This window comes from Piliocolobus tephrosceles, unplaced genomic scaffold, assembly GCF_002776525.5.
Source record: "Piliocolobus tephrosceles isolate RC106 unplaced genomic scaffold, ASM277652v3 unscaffolded_109, whole genome shotgun sequence".
In the NCBI taxonomy this organism is placed as follows: Eukaryota; Metazoa; Chordata; class Mammalia; order Primates; family Cercopithecidae; genus Piliocolobus; species Piliocolobus tephrosceles.
The window spans coordinates 1-22971 of record NW_022291976.1 but is presented as its reverse complement, the minus strand read 5'-3'; the positions used below and the strand labels follow the sequence as shown (position 1 = coordinate 22971).

Sequence of the window (22971 nt, the reverse complement as noted above, 5' to 3'; positions counted from 1 at the left end):
TTTTCTCCCCAAGCACTCACAAATCAATGCCTTAGATCTAGTCATACCTTCTCTAAACAAAGCAGGCCAAATAAAAAAAGGTGCTGTACCTACAGACTCTCTGATAAAGCTGTACTGAGCATCTTCATTTCTGCACTTGTATCTCAAAATTATATTGGCCACTTTCATATCAACTCTGAGTTTGAGGCTGTCAAGGCCAAGCAATTCTAAGAAACAAACACATGCAGCTCCTACTGAAGGTATGTGGAAGGAGGAGAGCCCTATGACATAGGCTTCATTGCCTACTTGCTGGATCCTGAAAAAGAAAGGAATCAAAATCACATCAGCACATGAAAATTATTTCTCACCAGGAAAAGCAAATGGAATTAAATCAGTGACACATGCAGTGCCAGCCACGTGATTTCTGGCCTCCTCTCCCTTCCCTTTTGCCCCTTGCACGTACCCGTTTAGGTTCCTGGTAGCTTTTCAGTTGTCTTTTGGCACAAGAGCCCCCTATTCCCTTAAGTTGACTTTCTAAAACACTTAAGTCATAGTCTAAATTATTCTTGCTTCCAACTTCATCCAGAAGACATGAAGTACAGCTTCTGAAAGACTGCCAACTTGTGATTTTATCAATTGTAAGTATGTATACAAACTACGAAGAATATCAATGCCACGTAAATTTAAGTTTGACATCATAAAGCACATTTTAAAAAACTCAGGCCTTTTATAGGAATAGAAAATTTGAGAAAGACATAATAAATTATTATGTATTATTATTATTATTATTTTTGAGATGGAGTCTCATTCTGTTGCCCAGACTGGAGTGCAGTGGCGTGATCTCGGCTCACTTCAACCTCCGCCTCCCGGGTTCAAGCGATTCTCCTGCCTCAGTCTCCCGCGTAGGTGGGACTACAGGCACCCACCACCATGCCTGGCTAAGTTTTGTATTTTTAGTAGAGATGGGGTTTCACCATATTGGCCAGGCTGGTCTCAAACTCCTGACCTTGTGATCTGTCCACCCCAGCCTCCCAAAGTGCTGGGATTACAGGTGTGAGCCACCATGCTCAGCCCACACAAGACATTATTAACTATGTTTTTAACATGTGGAATGGGAGGCTGAGGGATATCTTTCATTTTCACCTTTCTAAACTACTTGAATACTTTACCATAAAAAAGGTATTACTTTGTTAATTATAAAACAAACCAATAAAGTAAATCTATATTTAGCTGTTCGTTCTAGTAAATGCTCCTCTCAATTCTGTGCTTTATAAAAATGAATTAAATGAATTATTAAAGACATTAAATATAGAATTCACATCTCATCATATAATTCCTTTTTTTAAGTTCTGGGATACATGTGCAGAACATGCAGGTTACATAGGTATACATGTGCCATGGCAGTTTGCTGCACCTATCAACCTGTCATCTAGGTTTTAATCCCTGCATGCATTAGGTATTTGTCCTAATGCTCTCCCTCCCTTAGAATTCCCTCTCTAACTGCTAATACCTGACAAGCTCCTGTATGATTTTAAATCTGATTATTTTTCAAAATATATTTATCTTTTTTCCAGTTAACAAAAATCACACACACTGAATGCCAGAAACTTGGGACACACAGGGAAGCACAAATGAAAACAATAATCACCATCCAAATGTAATCACTGTTAAATGTGGTATGTTTCCAGTATGTTTTTCAATATATGTGTAAAATGTGACAGATATGCCCTTTTTTAGAATACAAATTATAATTTATTTTACTTTTTTTTTTAGTGGCAGAGTCTCACTGTCACCCAGGCTAAAGTGCAGTGGCGTGACCATAGCTCACTGCCTACTTGAACTCCTGGGCTCAGGTGATCCTCCTGCTTCCCAAAGAGCTGGGATTACAGGGATAAACCACTGTACCCAGCCAAAATTATATTTTAAATACTCACAGCTGCTTGGGAGTCTTGCTCTTGATTAATTCCTGGACCAGAAAAGTACCAAATGCAAATGACGGCCGTCCATGATGTAAATAATAAGCAAAATTCAGACGTTCCACTACAGCATATTTATTAACCAGGTCAGGGCTAGAGAAATGTGGGAGATGACTCCATGCATCTGGGAGGAAAGTGAAACAATATCAATTATCTGTACATCACCATAATTAATTTCAGATTTGCACATGGAAAACTTAACTCTCTACTGACAAAAGACAACTGGTTGCTGTAATCATTTTGCATCACGATGTATCACTTTGAACTTATCAAAACGTGTTTTATTTTACTTCAACATATAGAGATAGCCTTCATTTTATACAAAGACATGTACCTGAGAAGTTGCATAAAAACTATGGTAAGAAATGATGCTCTGGCTGGGTGCGGTGGCTCACACCTGTAATCCCAGCACTTTGGGAGGCCGAGGCAGGAGGATGACCTGAGGTCAAGAGTTCGAGACCAGCCTGACCAACATGGAGAAACCCCATCTTTACTAAAAATACAAAATTAGCCAGGTGTGGTGGCGCATGCCTGTAATCCCAGCTACTTGAGAGGCTGAGGCAGGAGAACAGCTTGAATCTGGGAGGCAGAAGTTGTGGTGAGCTGAGACTGTGCCTTTGCACTCCAGCCTGGGCAAGAGCGAAACTCTGCCTCCAAAAAAAAAAAAAAGATGCTCCCTCCTACCATCCCATTAAACTTACTTGTAATTTTAGTTGCTTTTTTTCTGTTGAGAGACTCTTTTAGGATCTACAATCAGCACTCTAGACCTGACTGTCTCTAAACGCCTGAGTACTTTGAAATCTCTCCTCTCTGGGCTTTCATGATCTCTTAAGTAAAATAAGCTAATTGGGCTAGATGATCTTGGAGGGCTGTGCCAGTGGGAGTGCTCCATGACATTTTGTTAATGGAATCTTCCTCCTATGAAGGCTGCGGTCATTGAACTACAGCTTTGACAGAGACCTGGGAGGGTCTGGCTGCCAGTGGAGCAAGGCTCAGTGACTACTTGGGGTGGAAAGGGATGTCTTCTCTCCGTTTGGGTCTTCCTGGCCACAGCTCTACATCTGTTATTATAGATGCTAATGTATAACTGCGGGGGGAATTCCCAGTATCTATAACATCCCTATTATCTATATCTCAGTATCTCTAACACATCCCTAAACCAATGGAGGAACACGTGCTGGGGACATAAGAAAGCAGACCCAGAAGTGACTCCTTAGAGGGCAATGTGCATGCTCATTTTGGGACAACTGTCAAAGAGCTAAAGCCATTCTGGTTGAATGTGTAAAACTGATTTAAAAAAAATAACTTTAGAAGCTGTCCCAACTGATTTCATTTGAGGATATTGTTTACAGGAGTGGAAGGAAGCTCTAGTCTGGCAGGTCTAGTATCTCAGAGGTAACAGGGCTTTAGAGTCATGTGTTTGAGGCCGAGCGTGGTGGCTCACTCCTGTAATCCCAGCACTGTGGGAGGCTGAGGTGGGTGGATCAACTGAGGTTGGGAGTTCGGTATCAGCCTGACCAACATGGAGAAACCCCGTCACTACTAAAAATACAAAATTAGCCAGACATGGTGGTGCGTGCCTGTAGTCCCAGCTACTAAGGAGACTGAGGCAGGAGAATCACTTGAACCTGGGAGGTGGAGGTGGCAGTGAGCCAAGATCGCGCCATTGCACTCCAGCCTGGGCAACAAGAGTAAAACTCCGTCTCCAAAAAAGACAAAAAGTGTGTGATTCCTGGTTTTGATACCACTAGCTGCCTGACCTTGAGCAACTTATTTAACTTTTAAGAACTGTATATATTTAAAGTATACAACATAAATGGTTTTGTTTTTTGGGTTTTTTTTGGGGGGGGGACAGGGTCTGGCTCTGTCGCCCAGACTGGAGTGCAGTGGCACAATGTTGGCTCACTGCAACCTCCGCCTCCTGGGCTCAGGTGATCCTCCCACTTCAGCCTCCCAAGTAGCTGGGACCATGGGTGCACGCCACCACACCCAGCTTTCTTTAGTATTTTTGGTAGAGATGAGGTCTCAAAGTCGTGAGCTCAAGCAATCCGCCTGCCTTGGCCTCCCAGAGTGCTGGGATTACATGTGTGCACCCAGCCTCTTCTTTTCTTTTCTTTTTTTTTAAGATAGAGTCTTGCTCTGCTGTCCAGGCTGGAGTGCCATGGCACAATCTCGGCTCACTGCAACCTCCGCCTCCTGGGTTCAAGCGATTCTCCTGCCTTAGCCTCCTGAGTAGCTGGGACTTACAGGCATATGCCACTACACCCAATTTTTGTACTTACAGTAGAGACGGGGTTTCGCCATGTTGGCCAGACTGGTCTTGAACTCCTGACCTCAGGTGATCTGCCCACCTCGGTCTCCCAAAGTGCTGGGATTACAGGCATGAGCGTGAGCCACTGTCCAGCCAGCCACCACGCCCAGCCCACCTAGCCTCTTTCACCAATGTCTGATAGTTTAACATGTACAGATCTTTGACCTCTTTGATTAAATTTATTCCTAAGTATTTTGTGTTCTATTAAAAAACAGAAATGGGATAGTTTTGTTCATTATCTTTTTCAGATAGTTTGCTATTGATATATAGAACACTACTGATTTTTGTATGTTGATTTAATATCCTACAACTTTCCTGAATTTGTTTATTAGTTCTAACAGTTTTACTGGTAGAGTCTTTAGGATTTTCTATATACAAAATCATGCCATCTGCAAACAATGACAACTTTACTTCTTCCTTTCTGATTTGGATGCCTTTCATTTTTTTTTTTTTTTTTGCTTAAATGCTCTGGCTAGGACTTCAAGTACTATGTTGAACAGAAATGGCAAGGGTGGGCATCCCTGCCTTGTTTCTGATCTTAGAGGAAAAGCTTTCAACTTTTCACTGCTGAGTATGATAATAGCTGTGAGCCTGTCATATATGGCCTTTATAATGTTGAGATGCATTCCTTCTATGCCTAATTTGTTGAGAGTTTTTATTATGAAAGGATGTTGAATTTTGCAAAATGCCTTTTCTGTATCTATTGATGTGATCATATGGTTTCTGTCCTTTTTTTTTTTTTTTTTGAGATGGAGTCTCGCTCTGTCACCCAGGCTGTAGTGCAGTGGCATGATCTTGGCTCACTGCAAGTTCCGCCTCCCAGGTTCACGCCATTCTCCTGCCTCAGCCTCCCAAGTAGCTGGGACTACAGGCATCCGCCACCATGCCCAGCTAATATTTTTTGTACTTTTTAGTAGAGACAGGATTTCCCACCATGTTAGCCGGGATGGTCTCGATCTCCTGACCTCGTGATCCACTCGCCTCGCCCTCCCAAAGTGTTGGGATTACAGGCGTGAGCCATTGCGCTTGGCCTGGTTTTTGTCTTTCATTCTGTTAATGTGGTATATAATTTATTAATTTGTGTATGTTGAACCACCCTGGTTTTAATTCTGTATTTGATGATCCTTTAAGTTCAGAAGGGCAATAGCCAATAACCCTATAGTTATAAAATCTGTTAAATATATGCAAAAGGAGCTTTTAAATTCATTCACAAAGGTCATTATGCAATAACATCCCTTTTAACATATTTATATGAGTCCTCTGTTCACCAAAGCCAATTCACTGCACCTTTCTCCAACAGGTAATTTTTTTTTTTTTTTGGACACAGGGTCTTGCTCTGTTGCCCAGGCTGGAGTGCAGTGGCATGACCAAAACTCACTGCAGCCTTGACTTAACTCAAGCAATCCTCTTGCCTCAGCCTCCTATAGGACTGTAGGTACACACAACCATGCCTGGCTAATTTTTAAATTTTTCTTTCACCTTCTTGACCCTTATCTTCTATACCTGGCTAATTTTTTGTAGAGACAGTGTGTTACTATGTTGTCCAAGCTGGTCTTGAATTCCTGGCCTCAAGCAATCCTTCCACCTCAGCTTCCTAAGTGTTAGGATTACAGGCATGAGCCACTGCACCTGGCCTCCAACAGGTAATTTTAGAACGTTTTTCCCTCGACACTAATTACCCTCCTATAACCTCCATTTGTTATCACCTACTTTCTGATGTTGTATTCACAGAGCATGAATATCTTAGAAAGATGGCACCACCTTTCTATTAATAAGACCAACAGAATAGCTCAGATTAAAGTTCCTCTAAACCCAAGAAAATATCAGAACAAAATGTCTCTTTTTAGATAAATCTGAAGTCAGAAGATATTTTGATATGAGTCTAGTCATCTCTTGGTATCCATGGAGGATTGGTTCCTGAAACTCTTGGATACCAAAATTCACAGAAGGATGCTCAAGTCCCTGTAAAATAGCATAGTATTTATATATGGCCTATGCACATTTCCCTATACACTTTAAATTACTCTAGATCATTTATAATACCTAATAAATGTAAATGCTATGTAAAATAGTTGTTATACTGTATTTTTAAATTGGTTTTTTTTAATTGTTCTATTTTTTTTTAATTGTTTGTTTGTTCACTCAAATATTTCCCATCTGAGGTTGGCTGAATCCTTGGATATGGAACCCAATAAAGTCTTACGGTCTTTATAGTACAGCAATGTGTGAATCTGGTACTTAAATGCCTTGCCTCCTTTTATTCTCATAGTAATGTGTTAGGTGGTCACTGTGATTAACCTCATTTCACAGAGAACTAAAGAGGTTAGATCACATGACCAAGGTCACACAGGTATTAATTACATGGTAGGGCCAAGATTTGTTTAATGCTGACACCTATGCTTTTAATTTTTATGATGCTATACTGGAAATGAAGAATAATTTTTTGAAAGGAAGAAATATAATCAAATAGTTACACATTACATTTTTCAGCAAGTACAGCACTAGTAACCTAATACATTGACTTTTAACTCACAGTATGTTTTCAATTCTGTCTTCTGCGAACTATTTTTCCTTTGGAATACACCTTTACTTTTAAAATAAAAAGCAATGAGAAAACTAGATTGGCTTTACATATATTAACTTCTATAGTTAACATTGCTAAAATATGTCTCAAGAAGTACCCATGATGACTTACCTCCTATAGCTAGTGTGTTAGCAGACTGCCAGCCAAACAATCTGCTAGGATCAAAGGGTGATAATGACTGAAAAAGGGGAAAAGTTAAACAGAATTAGAAATTCATTGATTCTAAAATAGGTAAACAAAATTATATGAAAGGACTTCAGAGGTAGTCTGCTTCCCTTTTCCAAGGCAATTTAAAGCTTATCATTCTGGACATAAATTCTTTGAACACAGCTAAAAATAAAATAGAATTATGAGACATCTTTATATTTTAATTAAAACAGAACTGGCTATGCTCCTTTTCAAGACTCTCCTTATGTCAAACTACGCCTGCAAAGGCCATACTCTTTTGGTAGAGGGAGCATCAACTATAAAGTAAAATGGGCTTCAGAAATGCTTTTGGAATCAAAAAGCAAGAGGGCTAAAAGACTAGAAAATGTTACCATGTAAACATGACAAGATGAGTGAAGAACAGGGTAGGGAAGGAAGGGAAAAGAGAAAGAAGAAAAAAACTGGGTAAGTGGTTGAAGGAATGTGATGAGCAACAATACGAACAACAAAGAAAAAATTGCGGACCAAGGTCAAGTCAATCAGAAAAGGTTTGGTTGTTTGGAATTTTTCCAGGCCAAATGTTTAGGAAAGTCTAGAAACAGCTTGTGGGAAGAATACAGGAAAAAAACAGAACAAAAAAAGTCAGGATTTGGATGGCCCAAAAAAAGAGTAGCTTTGATGTAAAACCAAGGAAGATTTTGTGATTAAAGAAGGAATACTTTTCCTAAAATAACCACTAAAAAAATTAAATGAGTCCATTTGAAAACAGAACAAAGAACAACATGAAACCACTTGTGTTTCAAGCTGATTCAAACTACTTTACGTAGTGAAATTATGTTTGTTTCGCCTGGGAAAAAACAAGACACAAAACAAGACACACACAAAAATCTATGACCTGTACTTTCCGGGTAAAACTATGTTTTTACATAATCCACTTATCATTTATACCAGTGCTACTCAAAGTGCTGGTCTAAATTCTACAGTAAAAATCCAGAATACTGCTTCCTTCTTCAAAGTCTTGCTACAAAAAAACCCCTACTGAACTAAACAGTGTACTTAGTGATACAGCAGATACATATTTTGGTGCAAGATACTAATCTCACCACATTCCAGCAACAAGCAGTATGCAAGTGCTGACCACACTTTTGAGTAGCACCAGTCGATACTCTAAGAAGTCTTTGCATTAGAGTAAGAGAGTTTGTGCCTTTACAGAATTATTGTTTTTTTGAGACGGAGTCTCACTCTGTTGCCCAGGCTAGAGCGCACGGGTGTGATCTCAGCTCACTGCAACTTCCGCCTCCCAGGTTCAAGCCATTCTCCTGCCTCAGCCTCCCGAGTAGCTGGGACTATAGGCACGTGCCACCATGCCTGCCTAATTGTTGCATTTTTAGTAGAGATGGGGTTTCACTATGTTGGCTAGGCTGGTCTCGAACCCCTGACCTCAGGTGATCCACCCAACGTGGCCTCCCAAAGTGTTGGGACTACAGACATGAGCCACCGCACCCGGCTCCTTTATAGAATTATAAACCTTATGCTGAGTTGAAGATACCATGAGAATATGTGTATTCAGGGGAAAAAAGGAAAAGCCTTTTGAAATGAGAAATAGGTAAAGGAAGGTGTTCTTAACCGAGGGTCCCTGACTAGGCTTCAGGGAGTCTGTGAATCACTTTGAAATGTAAGCAAAATTATATGCATATGTGTAATTTTTCTGGGTAGAGGGTTTGTAGCTTTCTTACATTCTTAGACGTTCTGAAAAAGATTAAAAAGCATTGATTTAAACAAACATCCCTGATTCATTGAGAAGAGATAGTCAGAAGTTAAAAGTGGCAGAATAGAGTGCTTTTGATGAAAGCAGCAGACAGGTATGTTGGTCAACTGTTTGCTCTGACCCACCTCCACCCTTCCCACTCTGCTCAGCATTGCAGGAAACTACATTTCCCAAGCTCCTTTGCCCTTTGGCTACCAGATAAATATAGCCACAAAGACACTGTGGGAGACTAAAGATGGGAAGAGAGAAGTAGTCAAGGTATTCTCGCCCTGCATTTTCCTGGGGCATCTACCTCCATACTCTATGTTCCCAGTTCCCATTAGGCAGTCTGGTTGTTAGTTTAATTCCCAGAGACGGCTCCAGCTTCTGGGTTCTGGTAACACCACTTTTTTGCATTGTTCTTGCAGCCTCAGGGGTGCAAGAACATGGCTTCCTATTTTGTTATTCGGGGTTGTCTCACTATCACGTTTGGTTTCTCCATTCTGCTATCATGCTGTGTAAGTAATTCCCTACGTTAAATGCCCTCCAGTTGAAAGATCTAGAGTGATTTCTGTTTTCCTGGCTGAACTCTGATAGACCTAAATATTGGCCTCCTAAATACTGTACCTGAATAAGGTGATAGAGTGTAATATCAGATGGCAGGACACTAGGAGGAGTGCACTGTGGGAAGAGAGCAGTTTTTAGCTTGGGGTAAGGAGTTAATGCCATCTTCAATAGCTGGGGATCCACTTTCTTCAAACAGTTTTCATTTTCTTCATTCTGAACAACCTAAGTAAAAAGACAGATAACAGGTTGGAGAGTAGCATTTTTCTCTTCTCAAAGTTAAAGTCTTTTTTCACAAGAACCCTGTGAAACAAGATTAGCTTGAGAAGAGTATGTGGTAGTGAATATAGCATTAGACAAGTAGTCATAAGCTAACAGTTCTTGTTCTGGTTCTGAAACAAACTGGCTTTGTGACCTTAGCTAGATATTTAATATCAGGTCTTTGTTTCCCCAGCTGCAAAATTAGGAAGTTCAGCTAGATAAGTGGTTTTCAAGCTGTATAGAAATTGTTTGAAAAACAGCTCTGCCAATATTTAAGTCAATAATATATATTTTAAAATATTTACAAACTACTAAACTAGATGATTTCTCACTCAACTCTAAAGTTATCCTATGACTCTAATTTCTGACAGGTGATTAAAAATAGATGATTAAATAGTTGTGTAAGGTATACTGCAACAATCCTAAAAAGGCGGCATTAAGTTAAGCTAGCACCAGTAAGAAACTTTTGAAGATTAGATATTAAACAACATTCTTAATTTCCCTCTAAACAGGCCACTCTACTTCTAAAAAGCAAAGATGGGCACATTTCCATTAGGTCCCTCAGTAAAGTTTATATGGGTAGCTAAAGATTACGGTTTCCTTTGACCTAAGAGGGCAAATAGTACAGAATAATTACGAAGCCACAGATCTAACGTATTCTTACTCCCAGAAGAAAGCAGATCCTAATTGTATTCTGAAAACAAATCTGGAGTATTGGAAAACAAACTAAAGGGAAAAAAGAATCTCTACATAACATATTCATTCCCCTCCCCACCCCCACTCAGCTTTTTTTTTTTTTGAGACCGGGTCTCACTTTGTCACCCAGGCTGAAGTGCAGTGGTATGATCTTGGCTCACTGCAGCCTCGACTTCCCAGGCTCAAGCAATCCTCCTGCCTCAGTCACCCAAGTAGCTGGGACTACAGGAGCATGCCACCATGCCAAGCTAATGTTTTTTTTTTCTTTTTGGAGATAGAGTCTTGCTTTGTCACCCAGGCTGGAGTGCACTAGCACAATCTCAGCTTACCGCAACCTCTGTCCCCTGGGTTCAAGCAATTCTCCTGCCTCAGCCTCCTGAGTAGCTGGGATTACAGGCAAACGCTACCATGACTGGCTAATTTTTGTATTTTCAGTAGAGATGGCGTTTCAGCACGTTGGCCAGGTTGGTCTTGAACTCTTGACCTCAAGTGATCCACCTGCCTCGGCCTCCCAAAGTGCTGGGATTACAGGCGTGAGCCACTGCGCCCGGTCATGCCCAGTTAATTAAAAAAATTTTTTTTTGTAGAGACGGAGGTTTCGTCATGTTGCTGGTCTCAAACTCCTGTACGCAAGCAATCCATCTACCCTGGCCTCCCAAAGGGCTGGGATTACAAACGTGAGCCACTGCGCCTGGCTTCATTTCCTTTAAATTGTAGATGTCAAAAATTTCTTTTTTTTTTTTTGAGACGGAGTCCTGCTCTGTTGCCCAGGCTGGAGTGCAGTGGCGCAGTCTTGGCTCACTGCAACCTCCGCTTCTCAGGTTCAAGTGATTCTCATGCTTCAGCCTCCCAAGTAGCTGGGATTACAGGCATGTGCCAAGATGCCCAGCTAAGTTTTTTCTATTTTTAGTAGAGACAGTGTTTCACCATGTTAGCCAGGCTGGTCTCGAACTCCTGACCTCAAGTGATCTGCTCGCCTTGACCTCCCAAAATGCTGGGATTACAGGAGTGAGCCACTGCACCGGGCTGAGATATAAAATTTTAAAATTCAGCCTTGTCCTCTGCTCTTTAATCTAATGAAATACTTAAACATAATTATATTTTAGTATCAGCTGAGATCTAGACAATCCATAGATAATTCTGCTAAATTTAAAAATCAGTCCCATTTTGTTGTAAAGTGCTATCCATACCTGGCTGACACCCCCAGGAGAATACATTGTAGTAGCAAGGGCCAGGAGGGTATGTCCTTCCAATAGCATACTGCTTACACTGGCCTGATTGGTGGGAATCAAAATCTGAGCATTTGCAAGGCTAGCCTGGAAGATCAGTTTGGGATCTGGAAAATAAAAGACAGTGTTTTTCTCCTTAAGAGGGATAAATACTAAATTAAGAATTACATAAATGTGAGAAAAAAAATATAAATTTTTAACTCTATCCACAGAGAAAAAAAAAACAAAGGGACCTCCTAAGTGTAAAAGCAATGGGAAAACATCACAGAGGGGAAAAATGAAAGATTTGTCTACATAAAAATAAAAACTTCTATTCAAAGACAATTAAAAGGTAACAATGAACTGAGAGAAAAATTATAACAAATGACAACCTAAAGAGTTGCTGAGTTTGTCCTCAACAAAGAGCTCATCCAAATCAATGTCAAAAATACTGACTCTAACAGATAAATGGGCAAAAGAAATAACCAATTTATGAAGGAGGAAATATAAATGCCTGACACATAAAACTACATAATTCACTAGAAACAAAGAAATGCAAATTAATTAGATGCCATATACTACCTATCAAATTAGCAATAATTAAAAAAAAATCATCAAGCATTAGAGCTGGTCACAGTGAGTAGAGACTGGGACTTAAAATAAAATCATAAAACTGTACAACTCCCTTGGAAAGCAATCCGGTCCTACAGCAAGAACCTTAAAACATGCATAACCTTTGACCCAATAGTTTTATATCCCAAAACCTATCTGTACTAAGAAAATAATCTGAAATAAGGACAAAAGTTTATACTGAAATATGTTCAAGACTATTATTTATAATAGAAAAAAATGGAAAATGGCCTCGTCAGAAAATGAGAGAACAGTAAATTAAATAAGGGTATATCCATACAATAAAATATTATGTAAACATTTAAAATGGTCATTGTCTTTAAGAATGTGGGAAAATTCTGTTATGATATTACACAAAAAAGCAGTATATAAAAACACAGATGTTTCTTGTTGTGCTACTAGCACTTACAATATTCTGTCACAAGGTAGGACCTCAATAAATATTTGTTAGGTGAATGAAATACAACAGACACTAGGTTTTTAAAAAGTACAGTGAAAATAACTGGAGCCGGGCGCGGTGGCTCACGCCTATAATCCCAGCACTTTGGGAGGCCGAGGTGGGCAGATCACAAGGTCAGGAGATGGAGACCATGGTGAAACCCCGTCTCTACTAAACATACAAAAAATTAGCCAGGCGCTGTGGCGGGCGCCTGTAGTCCCAGCTAGTCCGGACGCTGAGGCAGGAGAATGGCGTGAACCCGGGAGGCGGAGCTTACAGTAAGCTGAGATCGCGCCACTGCACTCCAGCCTGGGGGACACAGTGAGACTCCATCTCAAAAAAAAAAAAAAAGAAAATAACTAGAACAAAATACATTAAAATATTATCAGTGGTTACCTATGGGTGGTTATTTTCCTATGTACCAAGGCTATCTACCCATGGAGGTATTACTTTTTAATTAATTAATTAATTTATTTTTTTAAAGAGAGACAGGGTCTTGCTCTGTCAACCAGGCTGGAGTGCAGTGACACAATCATGGCTCACTGCATCCTCTAACCCCTCTAACCTCAAGTGATCCTCCCATCTCAGTCTCCCACATTGCTGGGACTACAGGAGCATGCCACCACACCTAATTTTTAAAAATCTTTTGTAGAGACAGGGTCTTACTATGTTGCCCAGGCTGGTCTTGAACTCCTATCCTCAAGTGATCCTTCCACTTTGCTTCCCAAAGCACTGGGATTACAGGTGTGAGCCATCACACCTGGCCAGTATTACCTTCTTGATAGCTGTCTGTGGTTTCTAATTGTTTTTTTTTAAAGCAATTTGAACATATATTACTTCATAATCAGCATGCAACACCAAAAAACAAAACCCACACTATGAAAAAATTCTGCATTTCAAGAGAAACTGGACATTACATGTAACTGAAAGACTGCTGACATTCCTTGTCTGTGGTCATTCAGCCTGTCCCCTTTTCCCTATTTCTGGGATAACACCAGCTAAGTCGTCAGGGGTAACAAGGCTTTTCTGTCTGATTACAACCAGAGTAAGCCTCTACATCAGCAGCTCCACTGCAGAGGACACAACAATCTCACACATACTATGGATTTCTTGTAACTCCATTTGGAGTTCCTTACTAAAATATTCAAAACAGGGATCTGGAAGACAGAGCACTTCTTCATGGAAAAAGTCGACCAGAGAGCAGGAATTCAGCCTCTGACAAACTGGTGGGACAAGGGAAATCCTAAAGCACGATGCTAAGGGGAAGGGGACAAAACCACATAAGGTCTTTGCTCCAGGTCTAGCTTTTCTTGGCTGGCTGGCTGGCAGCTAACCTTTTTGGCCTTCTACTTCTTACCTAAAGTGTGTGCCTAGATTACACTCAGATAGTTGACCACAGCCAAATAATTTATTTAAAAGAGTTCACAAGTTTAATACCATTCAACAGACCAGTGATGATCCAAAGAAAGTTTCTGTGTTTAATACAGTATACCCATACCTGTTAAATTACTGGCAACTTGTCGACACTGAACTAAAAATTCAAACCAAGGGTGTGCTTCATGTAACTCTTTTTTTTCCAAAAAGGGGCAATTTTCAGGACTAAGTCTGTATATAAAACAAACAAAAAACTTCTTTGGTTAACATACAGGATAAGACAATTACAACCATGTTTGCTCAGGTGATGATTAGCATTTAAAAAAAGAATCTTGGAATTAAAAACTAAATACAACACAAAATACTCCCACTCTTCTATTGTATTTTACATATTTTTCATGATCTGGAAACAGACAATTTCAGAGACAGAGATTTTAAGACATCATATGTTCACTACCATGAGGAAATTTAACCAACTCTTTATCAGATTAATAGATACCTTGTACTTTAAGACACTTCATATTTTATTGGTTTTTACAGCAAAGACTTTTTAGCATATTCAAACTTAATAAGAGGCTTTTAAAAAACTCTTACAAGCCAAGTGTGCTGGTGTGCGCCTACAGTTCCAGTTACTTGGGAGGCTGAGGTGGGGGAATTGCTTGAGCCCAGGAGTTTGAGGCTGCAATGAGCCATGATTATGCCACTGCACTCCAGTCTGAGTGACAGAGTGAGACTGTCTCAAAATAAAATACAAATAAAAAGCTTACACAACTACAGAGAGGTTGCAACTGAGGAACTATGGCTCAGAATACATACTTTGAAAATACAGCTCTTAAATCTGTTCTCTTGCCAGTAGCTTTGGAGACAACATTTCTAAGTAAGACTAATGATATGACACACCAAAAACTCCTAGTCTGTTTTTTTTCTTTTTTTGAGACCGGGTCTCACTGTATTGCCCAGGCTGGAGTGCTGGCGCAAACATGGCTCACTGTAGCCCGGACCTCCTAGGCTCAAGCAATCCTCCCACCTCTGCTTCCCAGGTAGCTGGGACTACAGGTGTGTGCCACTATGCCTGGCTGATTTTTTACTTCTTTGTAAAGAAGAAGACCCACTACATTGCCCAGGCTGGTCTTGAACTTTTGGGCTAAAGTGATTCTCCTGCCTTGGCCTCCCAAAGTGCTGGGATTACAGACATAAGCCACTGTGCCCAGCCAATTTCTAATCTTTACTACACAAAATAAGTAAAATAAAAATGTTGCCTATGAGTGTACAAATGTGGGCTCTGGAATAAAAATTAGGTAGAATTAAATCAGCTCTTCCACTTATTAGCTGTGTGCCTTAAGATACTTTGTCTCTCTCAAAGCCTGTTTCTTCATCTGTAAAATGGAGATGCGAGTAACCACCCCATAGAGTTTTTGTGAAGATTAAATGAGATAATGCATATAAACTACTTAGTTTAGTGCCAACATTGTAAACACTCATATATTAAAGACTACTTCTATTGTTATTGTTATTACTGACCCAATAGCAATTAACACTGGGCACAGATATGATTCTGCAGGTTAATCTTAGGTAGACATATACTGATGTATTGCTCTCTCTTTCTGTGTGTGTGTGTGTCTATACAAATATAAATTTTACAGCATATCTAATATACCTTGAAGTGAAATACACCTTGCTATGAAATCAAAGTCATTTAGCATATTCTTGGTAAACAAAGTATCAAAGAAAACTCCAAGTGAAACTTTAGAATCTTCCTCTCAAACCTTTTAAAGCATTTCTTTCATTGTATTCTAAAGTCAAATTATTTAAAAGGTTAACAGAGATACTACAGAATTAGTATCACCAAAAAAACACAAAAGCATTTTGCTGAATGTAGTACTGAACTCAAAGAGGTACCAATTGTTGAGACGGAGAAAACTACTTCAAAAAGATCAGTATTCCTCGTGTGAATGCTTACTATTTTCCTAAAAGTCACATTCAGGAGTCATATGCAAAGAGAAAATGTGAAGACCTGATCAAGGACAAATGCATTCTCAGTACTCACTTGTAACAGTCAAGGTAGACATAAAGAAGATGCTGCAGACTGTGCTCCAAACAATAGAGAATGAATTGAGAATGGAAATCCCAACCTTCTTTGGTCTTGTAGTTTTGAACAGGGAGGGTATCCTGTATGACACCTCCAATACGGCTCAGTCTTAGGAGGAAGCATTCAAAGTCTTCCAGTTCAGATGCCAGAAAAATCCCATTCCTATGGACAGATTTACAGGATGGCAAGTTAAAAAGTCGCTATGTTCAGAGTAGACCAAATCCTGCCCACAGTTTAAGTCTCGATTACTTAAAAATAAGCATTTACAAATTAATGCTGCCACTTCTTACTCTATATGTTCTGACACATATTTTGCTGATTTCTAATAAAATTTTCTGCACCATTGTAGTATTTAAAAGTAGTAATGACAGACTCAAATTATCTTTATTATTTGAAAAATCTAAATCAAGCTACTTCCATTTTTTGGTTTTTGATGGGAACCATTACCCAGTGTAGCAACAGTGGTTAACCCTTGAAGCTGGATGCTCTAAGCACTGAGAAATTCACCAAAATATTCAAACAAAATCATCATGCTACATCAGAATAATTTAAATAGACCAACTACTGAACAAGAATAGAAATCTGCATGTAAATATTACTTTTTACAAAATTACTGTCACATCATATATACCAAAGGAGTAAAGAAAACATATACCTGTATGTGGAGTTTATAGAAACATCATGGAACCACTAACCTAATTATAGAACATTATAAGCCCTTGGTGTATTCCTCCCCCACTGCATGCCCTTTGCTACCTCTGGAGGTAGCCACTATCTGACTTTTATGATAGTCATTCCCATACTTTTTTTTTTTTTGGCAGGGTCTTGCTCTGTCACCCAGGCTGGAATGCAGTGGTGCCATCTCAGCTCACTGCAGGCTCCGCCTCCTGGGCTCAACTGATCCTCCTACCTCAGCCTTCTGAGTATCTGGGACAACAGGTATGTGCCACCACACTCAGTTTTTAAATTTTTTGTAGGGACGAGGTCTATGTTGTCCTGGCTGGTCTTGAACTCCTGGACTCAAGCAATCCTCCTGCGTAGGCCTCCCAAAGTGTTGGGATTACAGGTGTGAGCCACTGTGTCTGGCCTTTTTACTTTTATTCACAGTTTTATTACACATATATGTAATCCCAAATAATTTAAGACTTTGCCTATTTTAAACTTTGTATTATGTGGAACATTCTGGATATATTGTTCTCTATCTTATTTCTTCTACCCAACATTGTGTGATTTAGCCATGTTGATACCTCTGGGTATAGTTTGTTATTTTTCATTACTATATAGTATTCCGTTGTATGAATATACCATATTTATCCACTCTACTGTTGAGAAAATTTAGCCATATTTATGAAAAAAGCTATTGGCAAACTAAGCATAGATGCAAACTCCCTTAACTTAAGAGGCATATCTAGAAAAATCTTTCTAGCCAACATCATACTTATTAGTGAAACACTGAGGTCCATTTTAGTTGTTCCTAAATTTCGGGTAAAATAAATTTGCATTTCCTTACCTACAAATGAGGAAGAGCATCTTTTCCTATGTTCACTAGCCATTTGTGCTTCCTCTTTTGTGAGAAGCTATGTGCTGGTATCCTTCTCCTCAGATCCAAGCTCTACTCTGCGTCACCCTACTCTGTGTTCCTGGAGGCTCACCTCTATGGGTTCTACTACAAGACTCCAGTGTCCTCAGACTTCTGTTTTTAGTTCACTCAATGGGAGGGCTCCATCAGGAGATAAGAGGAAATACCTTGGCTCTCTCTGTGCTGGGTGACTACAGCTTGGCTGACACCCTACACTAAGGATCACAACTCCTGTCAGGCAGCTCTCTTGGTCTCAGTGACAGATCTTTACCCCTTTAGGCCTTTTAGAAAACATATATCCTACTACTCCCAAGGTTGTGAAGGTATTCACTTATAGAATTTTCCAAATTTTGGCCGGGCGCGGTGGCTCAAGCCTGTAATCCCAGCACTTTGGGAGGCCGAGACGGGCGGATCACAAGGTCAGGAGATCGAGACCATCCTGGCTAACACGGTGAAACCCCGTCTCTACTAAAATACAAAAAATTAGCCGGGCGTGTTGGCGGGCGCCTGTAGTCCCAGCTACTCGGGAGGCTGAGGCAGGAGAATGGCGTGAACCCAGGAGGCGGAGCTTGCAGTGAGCTGAGATCCGGCCACTGCACTCCAGCCTGGGTGACAGAGCGAGACTCCGTCTCAAAAAAAAAAAAAAAAAAGAATTTTCCAAATTTTATACTTTCACGTTTGACATTTAGGTGTTAACATCTACCCAGAACTGATTTAATGTACAACATACGGTAGGGAGGGGAATCTAATTGTATTTTTTCCCCATATAGCTATTCAGTTATTCCAGCCCCATTATCAAAAAGATGGTTCTTTCCCCACTCTTGTGCAGGACCACCGCTGTCATATGTAAAATGATCATACGGGTGTAGGTCTGTTTCTATGCTCACACTTCTGATCTCTACCCCAGCACCAATACTCTATCTTAACTGCTACAGCTTTAGAGTAAGTTTTGATATCTAGCAGGGCAAGTTCTTTTTCAGGGCTCTTTTTGACCCTCTAATTTCTTTTCGTTGTTGTCTTTTTTGAGATGGAGTCTCACTCTGTCTCCCAGGCTGGATGGAGTTCAGTGGCTTGATCTTGGCTCACTGCAACCTCCACCTTCTGAGTTCAAGTGATCCTCCTGCCTCAGCCTTCCGAGTAGCTGGGATTACAAGCAAGTGCCACCATGCCCAGCTAATTTTTGTATTTTCAGTAGAGACGAGGTTTCATTATGTTGTTCACGCTGGTCTCAAACTCCTGACCTCAAGTTATCTGCCTGCCTCAGCCTCCCAAAGTGCTGGGATTACAGGTGTGAGCCACCACGCCCAGCGGACCCTCTAATTTCTATATAAATATTTACAATCAGCATGTCATAATCCACACACACATACAAAAAAAAAACGGCTGGGATTTTTACTGAGATTGCACTATATTTAAAGATCAACTTGGTAAGACCTGATAGCAGGCTTGTCTTGCTCCAAATCTAAAGAGAATGTTCACAATGTTTCACTAGTAAGTATGATGTTGGCTAAAAGGATTTTTCTAGATACAGTTAAGGGAGTTTAGGCCGGGTGCGATGGCTCACGCCTGTAATCCTGGCACTTTGGGAGGCCAAGGCAGGTGGATCACAAGGTCAGGAGATCAAGACCAACCTGGCTAACATGGTGAAATCTCGTCTCTACTAAAAATACAAAAAAAAAAAAATTAGCTGGGTGTGGTGGCAGGTGCCTGTAGTCCCAGCTACTGAGGAGGCTGAGGCAGGAGAATGAGGTGAACCTGGGAGGCAGAGCTTGCAGTGAGCCGAGACAGCCCCACTGCACTCCATCCTGGAGTGAGACTCCGTCTCAAAAAAAAAAAAAAAAAACCAAACAAAAAACAAATTAAAAAAAAAAAGGCTGGGCACGGTGGCTCACACCTGTAATCCTAGCACTTTGGGAGGCCAAGACAGGTGGATCACGAGGTCAGGAAATTGAGACCATCCTGGCTAACACGGTAAAACCCTGTCTCTACTAAAAATATAAAAAGAAATTAGCTGGGCGTGGTGGAGGGCGCCTGTAGTCCCAGCTACTCGGGAGGCTGAGGCATGACAATGGTATGAACCCGGGAGGCAGAGCTTGCAATGAGCCAGGATTGTGCCACTGCACTCCAGCCTGGGCGACACAGCAAGACTCCGTCTCAAAAAAAAAACAAAAAACCAATTAAGTTAAGCAAGTTTGTATCTATGCTTAGTTTGCCAATAGTTTTGATCGTAAATAGGCTGAATTTTTTTTTTTTTTTTTTGAGATGGAGTCTCGCTCTGTTGCCCGGACTGGAGTGCAGTGGCGGGATCTCAGCTCACTGCAAGCTCCGCCTCCCGGGTTTACGCCATTCTCCTGCCTCAGCCTCCCGAGTAGCTGGGACTACAGGCGCCCGCCACCTCGCCCGGCTAGTTTTTTGTGTTTTTTAGTAGAGATGGGGTTTCACCGTGTTAGCCAGGATGGTCTCGATCTCCTGACCTCGTGATCCGCCCATCTCGGCCTCCCAAAGTGCTGGGATTACAGGCTTGAGCGCCCGGCCAATAGGCTGAATTTTTATCAAATGCTTTTCTGTATCTAATAGGGTGGTATGATTTTTCTTCTTTAATCTGGTGGCATAGAGTTCATTAATTTACTAATTTCATAATTCTAAAACCATATATACATTAGTTTAAAAACCAAATGCTAAGCAAAATATTAGGTAAGCTGACAAGTTCTATAATATTTACTAGTAGTAAATAAGAGCATTTAGTGCAATGGAGAGAAGAATGAATAGAAAATCAGGGGCTGGCTGGACACAGTGGCTCACGCTTGTAATCCCAGCCCTTTGGGAGGCTGAGGCGGGCGGATCACGAGGTCAGGAGATGGAGACCATCCTGGCTAACACGGTGAAACCCTGTCTCTACTTAAAAAAAAAAAAAAAAAAAAAAAAAAAAAGAAAGAAAATCAGGGGCTAAGGGACTTAAATCTGTAACTAACTGGCTTGTGCAAAGCACTTAACATCCCTGGATCTGACTCTCCACATCTTTAATTTGGGGAGGAAAATATAGCTACAAGTATACCACAGTAAGTATAAATAGAAAATAATACATAAAAATGTTTAAGAAACTTAACATACATGTTATTAGCTTTCCTTATACTATTTCAACAGGTTAGAAAGATAGATTAAATGGAGCCATATGAAATTGTTGATATTCAGTCATTTTTGACCCACAGAAATGGCAAGCTCATATGGTTCAATTTAACAGGTTTTTCTAAATAAACTGAAGTTTAAAATCTTCATATCACTTCAAGAGCTACTTCCCCTTACTATTTCTTAATTCAGCAGTTCTCTTCCTTCAAGAACATGCACAGCACACACGTAGCAATACGAAGCACAGGAGACAGGATACTAAGATATCCCCTTCTCAGCTCGTCACTTGTTCCTTATAGCCCTACTGAAAACTGAACATTTCTATACTAAAGTGCATAAAATGTTTCGGGAGGAACCTGCATCTAGAACTTAAGAGCTTATTTACTACCCACATGACGTTAAATGCCTGTGGTTTTTTTTTTTTTTTGAGATGGAGTCTCGCTCTGTCGCCCAGGCTGGAGTGTAATGGCGCGATCTCGGCTCACTGCAACCTCAGCCTCCCAAGTAGTTGAGAGGCCTGGCTAATTTTTGTATTTTTGTAGAGACAGGGTTTTGGCCAGACTTGTCTTGAACTCCTAACCTCAAGTGATCTGCCCGCCTCGGTCTCCCAAATTGCTGGGATTACAGGCATGAGCCATCGCGCCTGGCCAAATGAGTACGACTTTAAAACTTCACTGTAAGATGATGCCCTTTAAATTTTATAGTAATATGAAACAGCACTGCATTGGATTTTTGGCATTTTCAAAGGAAAAGCTATACCATTATTTTTTCTTGCTCTTCCCTTGTACTCTTCCCACTGGGGATTAGTGCAACAGTTACAATACCTGGCCAGCTTATCTAAAATTTCATTCCTCATGTAGTTGTTACAGGAAGTATTCTGGTTAATAACATCAATAGTCAGAAGGGGCCATTTGTTCTGCCGAAATGAAGCATAACTATGCTGGGTTTGAAATTCTCCAATCCATAAGATAATGTTTAACCAATCATGGCGAGCTGTGAGGTATCTCCAGAGGGCTTCAGGGGAATATGATTTGTATTCTACATGAAGAACAAAACACATTTTAAAATATAATTATGTTTATTGACATGTAACTCAACACCAAATTACTGAGCAAATGTAACAATCTGGACATAGCTATTTATACAATATATTAATTATTCAGTTTCTTTTATTATTTTGTATAAAATCCTCTGTTTCTTTTACTGTTTTCTTTTTTTTTTTTTTGAGACAGGGTCTCACTCTGTTGCCCAGGCTGGAGTGCAGTGGTGCACTCATGGCAGCCTCGACCTCCTGGGCTCAAGCGGTACTCCTACTTCAGCTGCCCAAGTAGCAGGGACTGCAGGGATGTGCCATCATGACCAGGTAATTTTTTCTTTTTCTGTTTTTTTTTTTTTTCGAGACAGAGTCTCGCTCTGTTGCCCAGGCTGGGGTGCAGTGATCAGATCTCGGTTCACTGCAACCTCCGCCTCCCAGGTTCAAGTGATTCTCCTGCCTCAGCCTCCCAAGTAGCTGGGATTACAGGCATGCACCACCACACCCAGCTAATTGTTGTACTTTTAGTAGAGGTGGGGTTTCACAATGTTGGCCAAGCTGGTCTTGAACTCCTGACCTTAGGTGATTCACCTGCCTCAGCCTCCCAAAGTGCTGGCATTATAGGCGTGAGCCACCACGCCTGGCTGCCCAGGTAATTTAAAAAATATATATTCTGTAGAGATGGGGGTCTCACTATGTTGCTAGGCTGGTCTTGCACTCCTGGCCTCAAGCAATCTTCTCACCTCGGCTTCCCAAAGTGCTGGGATTACAGGTGTGAGCCATCGTGCCTGGCCGTGCTGTTCATTTTAAAATCAGTATTACAGCCAAAGAGCTACATGTAGCTTCTAATTACTATGGTGGTTAAAATGAAACTTACGTTTTAGCTGTACATTTCACTTACCTGTCCAACCCTCTTTTTCCCTTCTCTTTCCCTTAATGTAAATAAAAACTTTATTTCAGAAGGGTAAGGATGAAAAGAAAAAAATGAATTAAAAATAATAAACAAAAACTTCAGCCATAATAGTAAGCCAGAATTTTACTCTCTGAATTGCTACTGTTTACCACTGTTAGTTATGCCCCAGATCCCCTATATCATGGCACAGATCCCCAGTTTACACAAGAAACTCAGACTATTTGCAAAAACAAAGATTGTCACTTTGAAGCTGGAATGAAAATTCAACCTTGAAATCTCAATTAACTATTTTTTTTCTTTTATTAGCACATTATG

The 22971-nt window shown here is 40.4% G+C and overlaps 1 protein-coding gene across 2 annotated transcripts in view; it reads right to left on the bottom strand.

Annotated features, from left to right (window-relative positions):
• The window catches only part of LOC113219856 (spatacsin), a 59692-nt gene extending 37833 nt beyond the window's left edge, over positions 1 to 21859 (bottom strand). Inside the window, exons 1-8 of one of the 2 annotated variants that reach the window (XM_026447903.1) lie at positions 21535 to 21859; positions 15964 to 16167; positions 14041 to 14147; positions 11456 to 11601; positions 9372 to 9533; positions 6962 to 7028; positions 1914 to 2079; positions 90 to 295 (exon numbers count right to left, since the gene is read on the bottom strand). In XM_026447903.1, the coding sequence (XP_026303688.1) occupies positions 90 to 295; positions 1914 to 2079; positions 6962 to 7028; positions 9372 to 9533; positions 11456 to 11601; positions 14041 to 14147; positions 15964 to 16167; positions 21535 to 21770 (1294 nt within the window). In that variant the 5' untranslated portion in view covers positions 21771 to 21859. Of the gene's footprint in view, positions 1 to 89; positions 296 to 1913; positions 2080 to 6961; positions 7029 to 9371; positions 9534 to 11455; positions 11602 to 14040; positions 14148 to 15963; positions 16168 to 21534 lie in introns of those variants that run through there. The other variant, XM_026447904.1, reaches the window with a different exon arrangement.
• Between the last annotated feature and the right edge of the window lie 1112 nt (positions 21860 to 22971).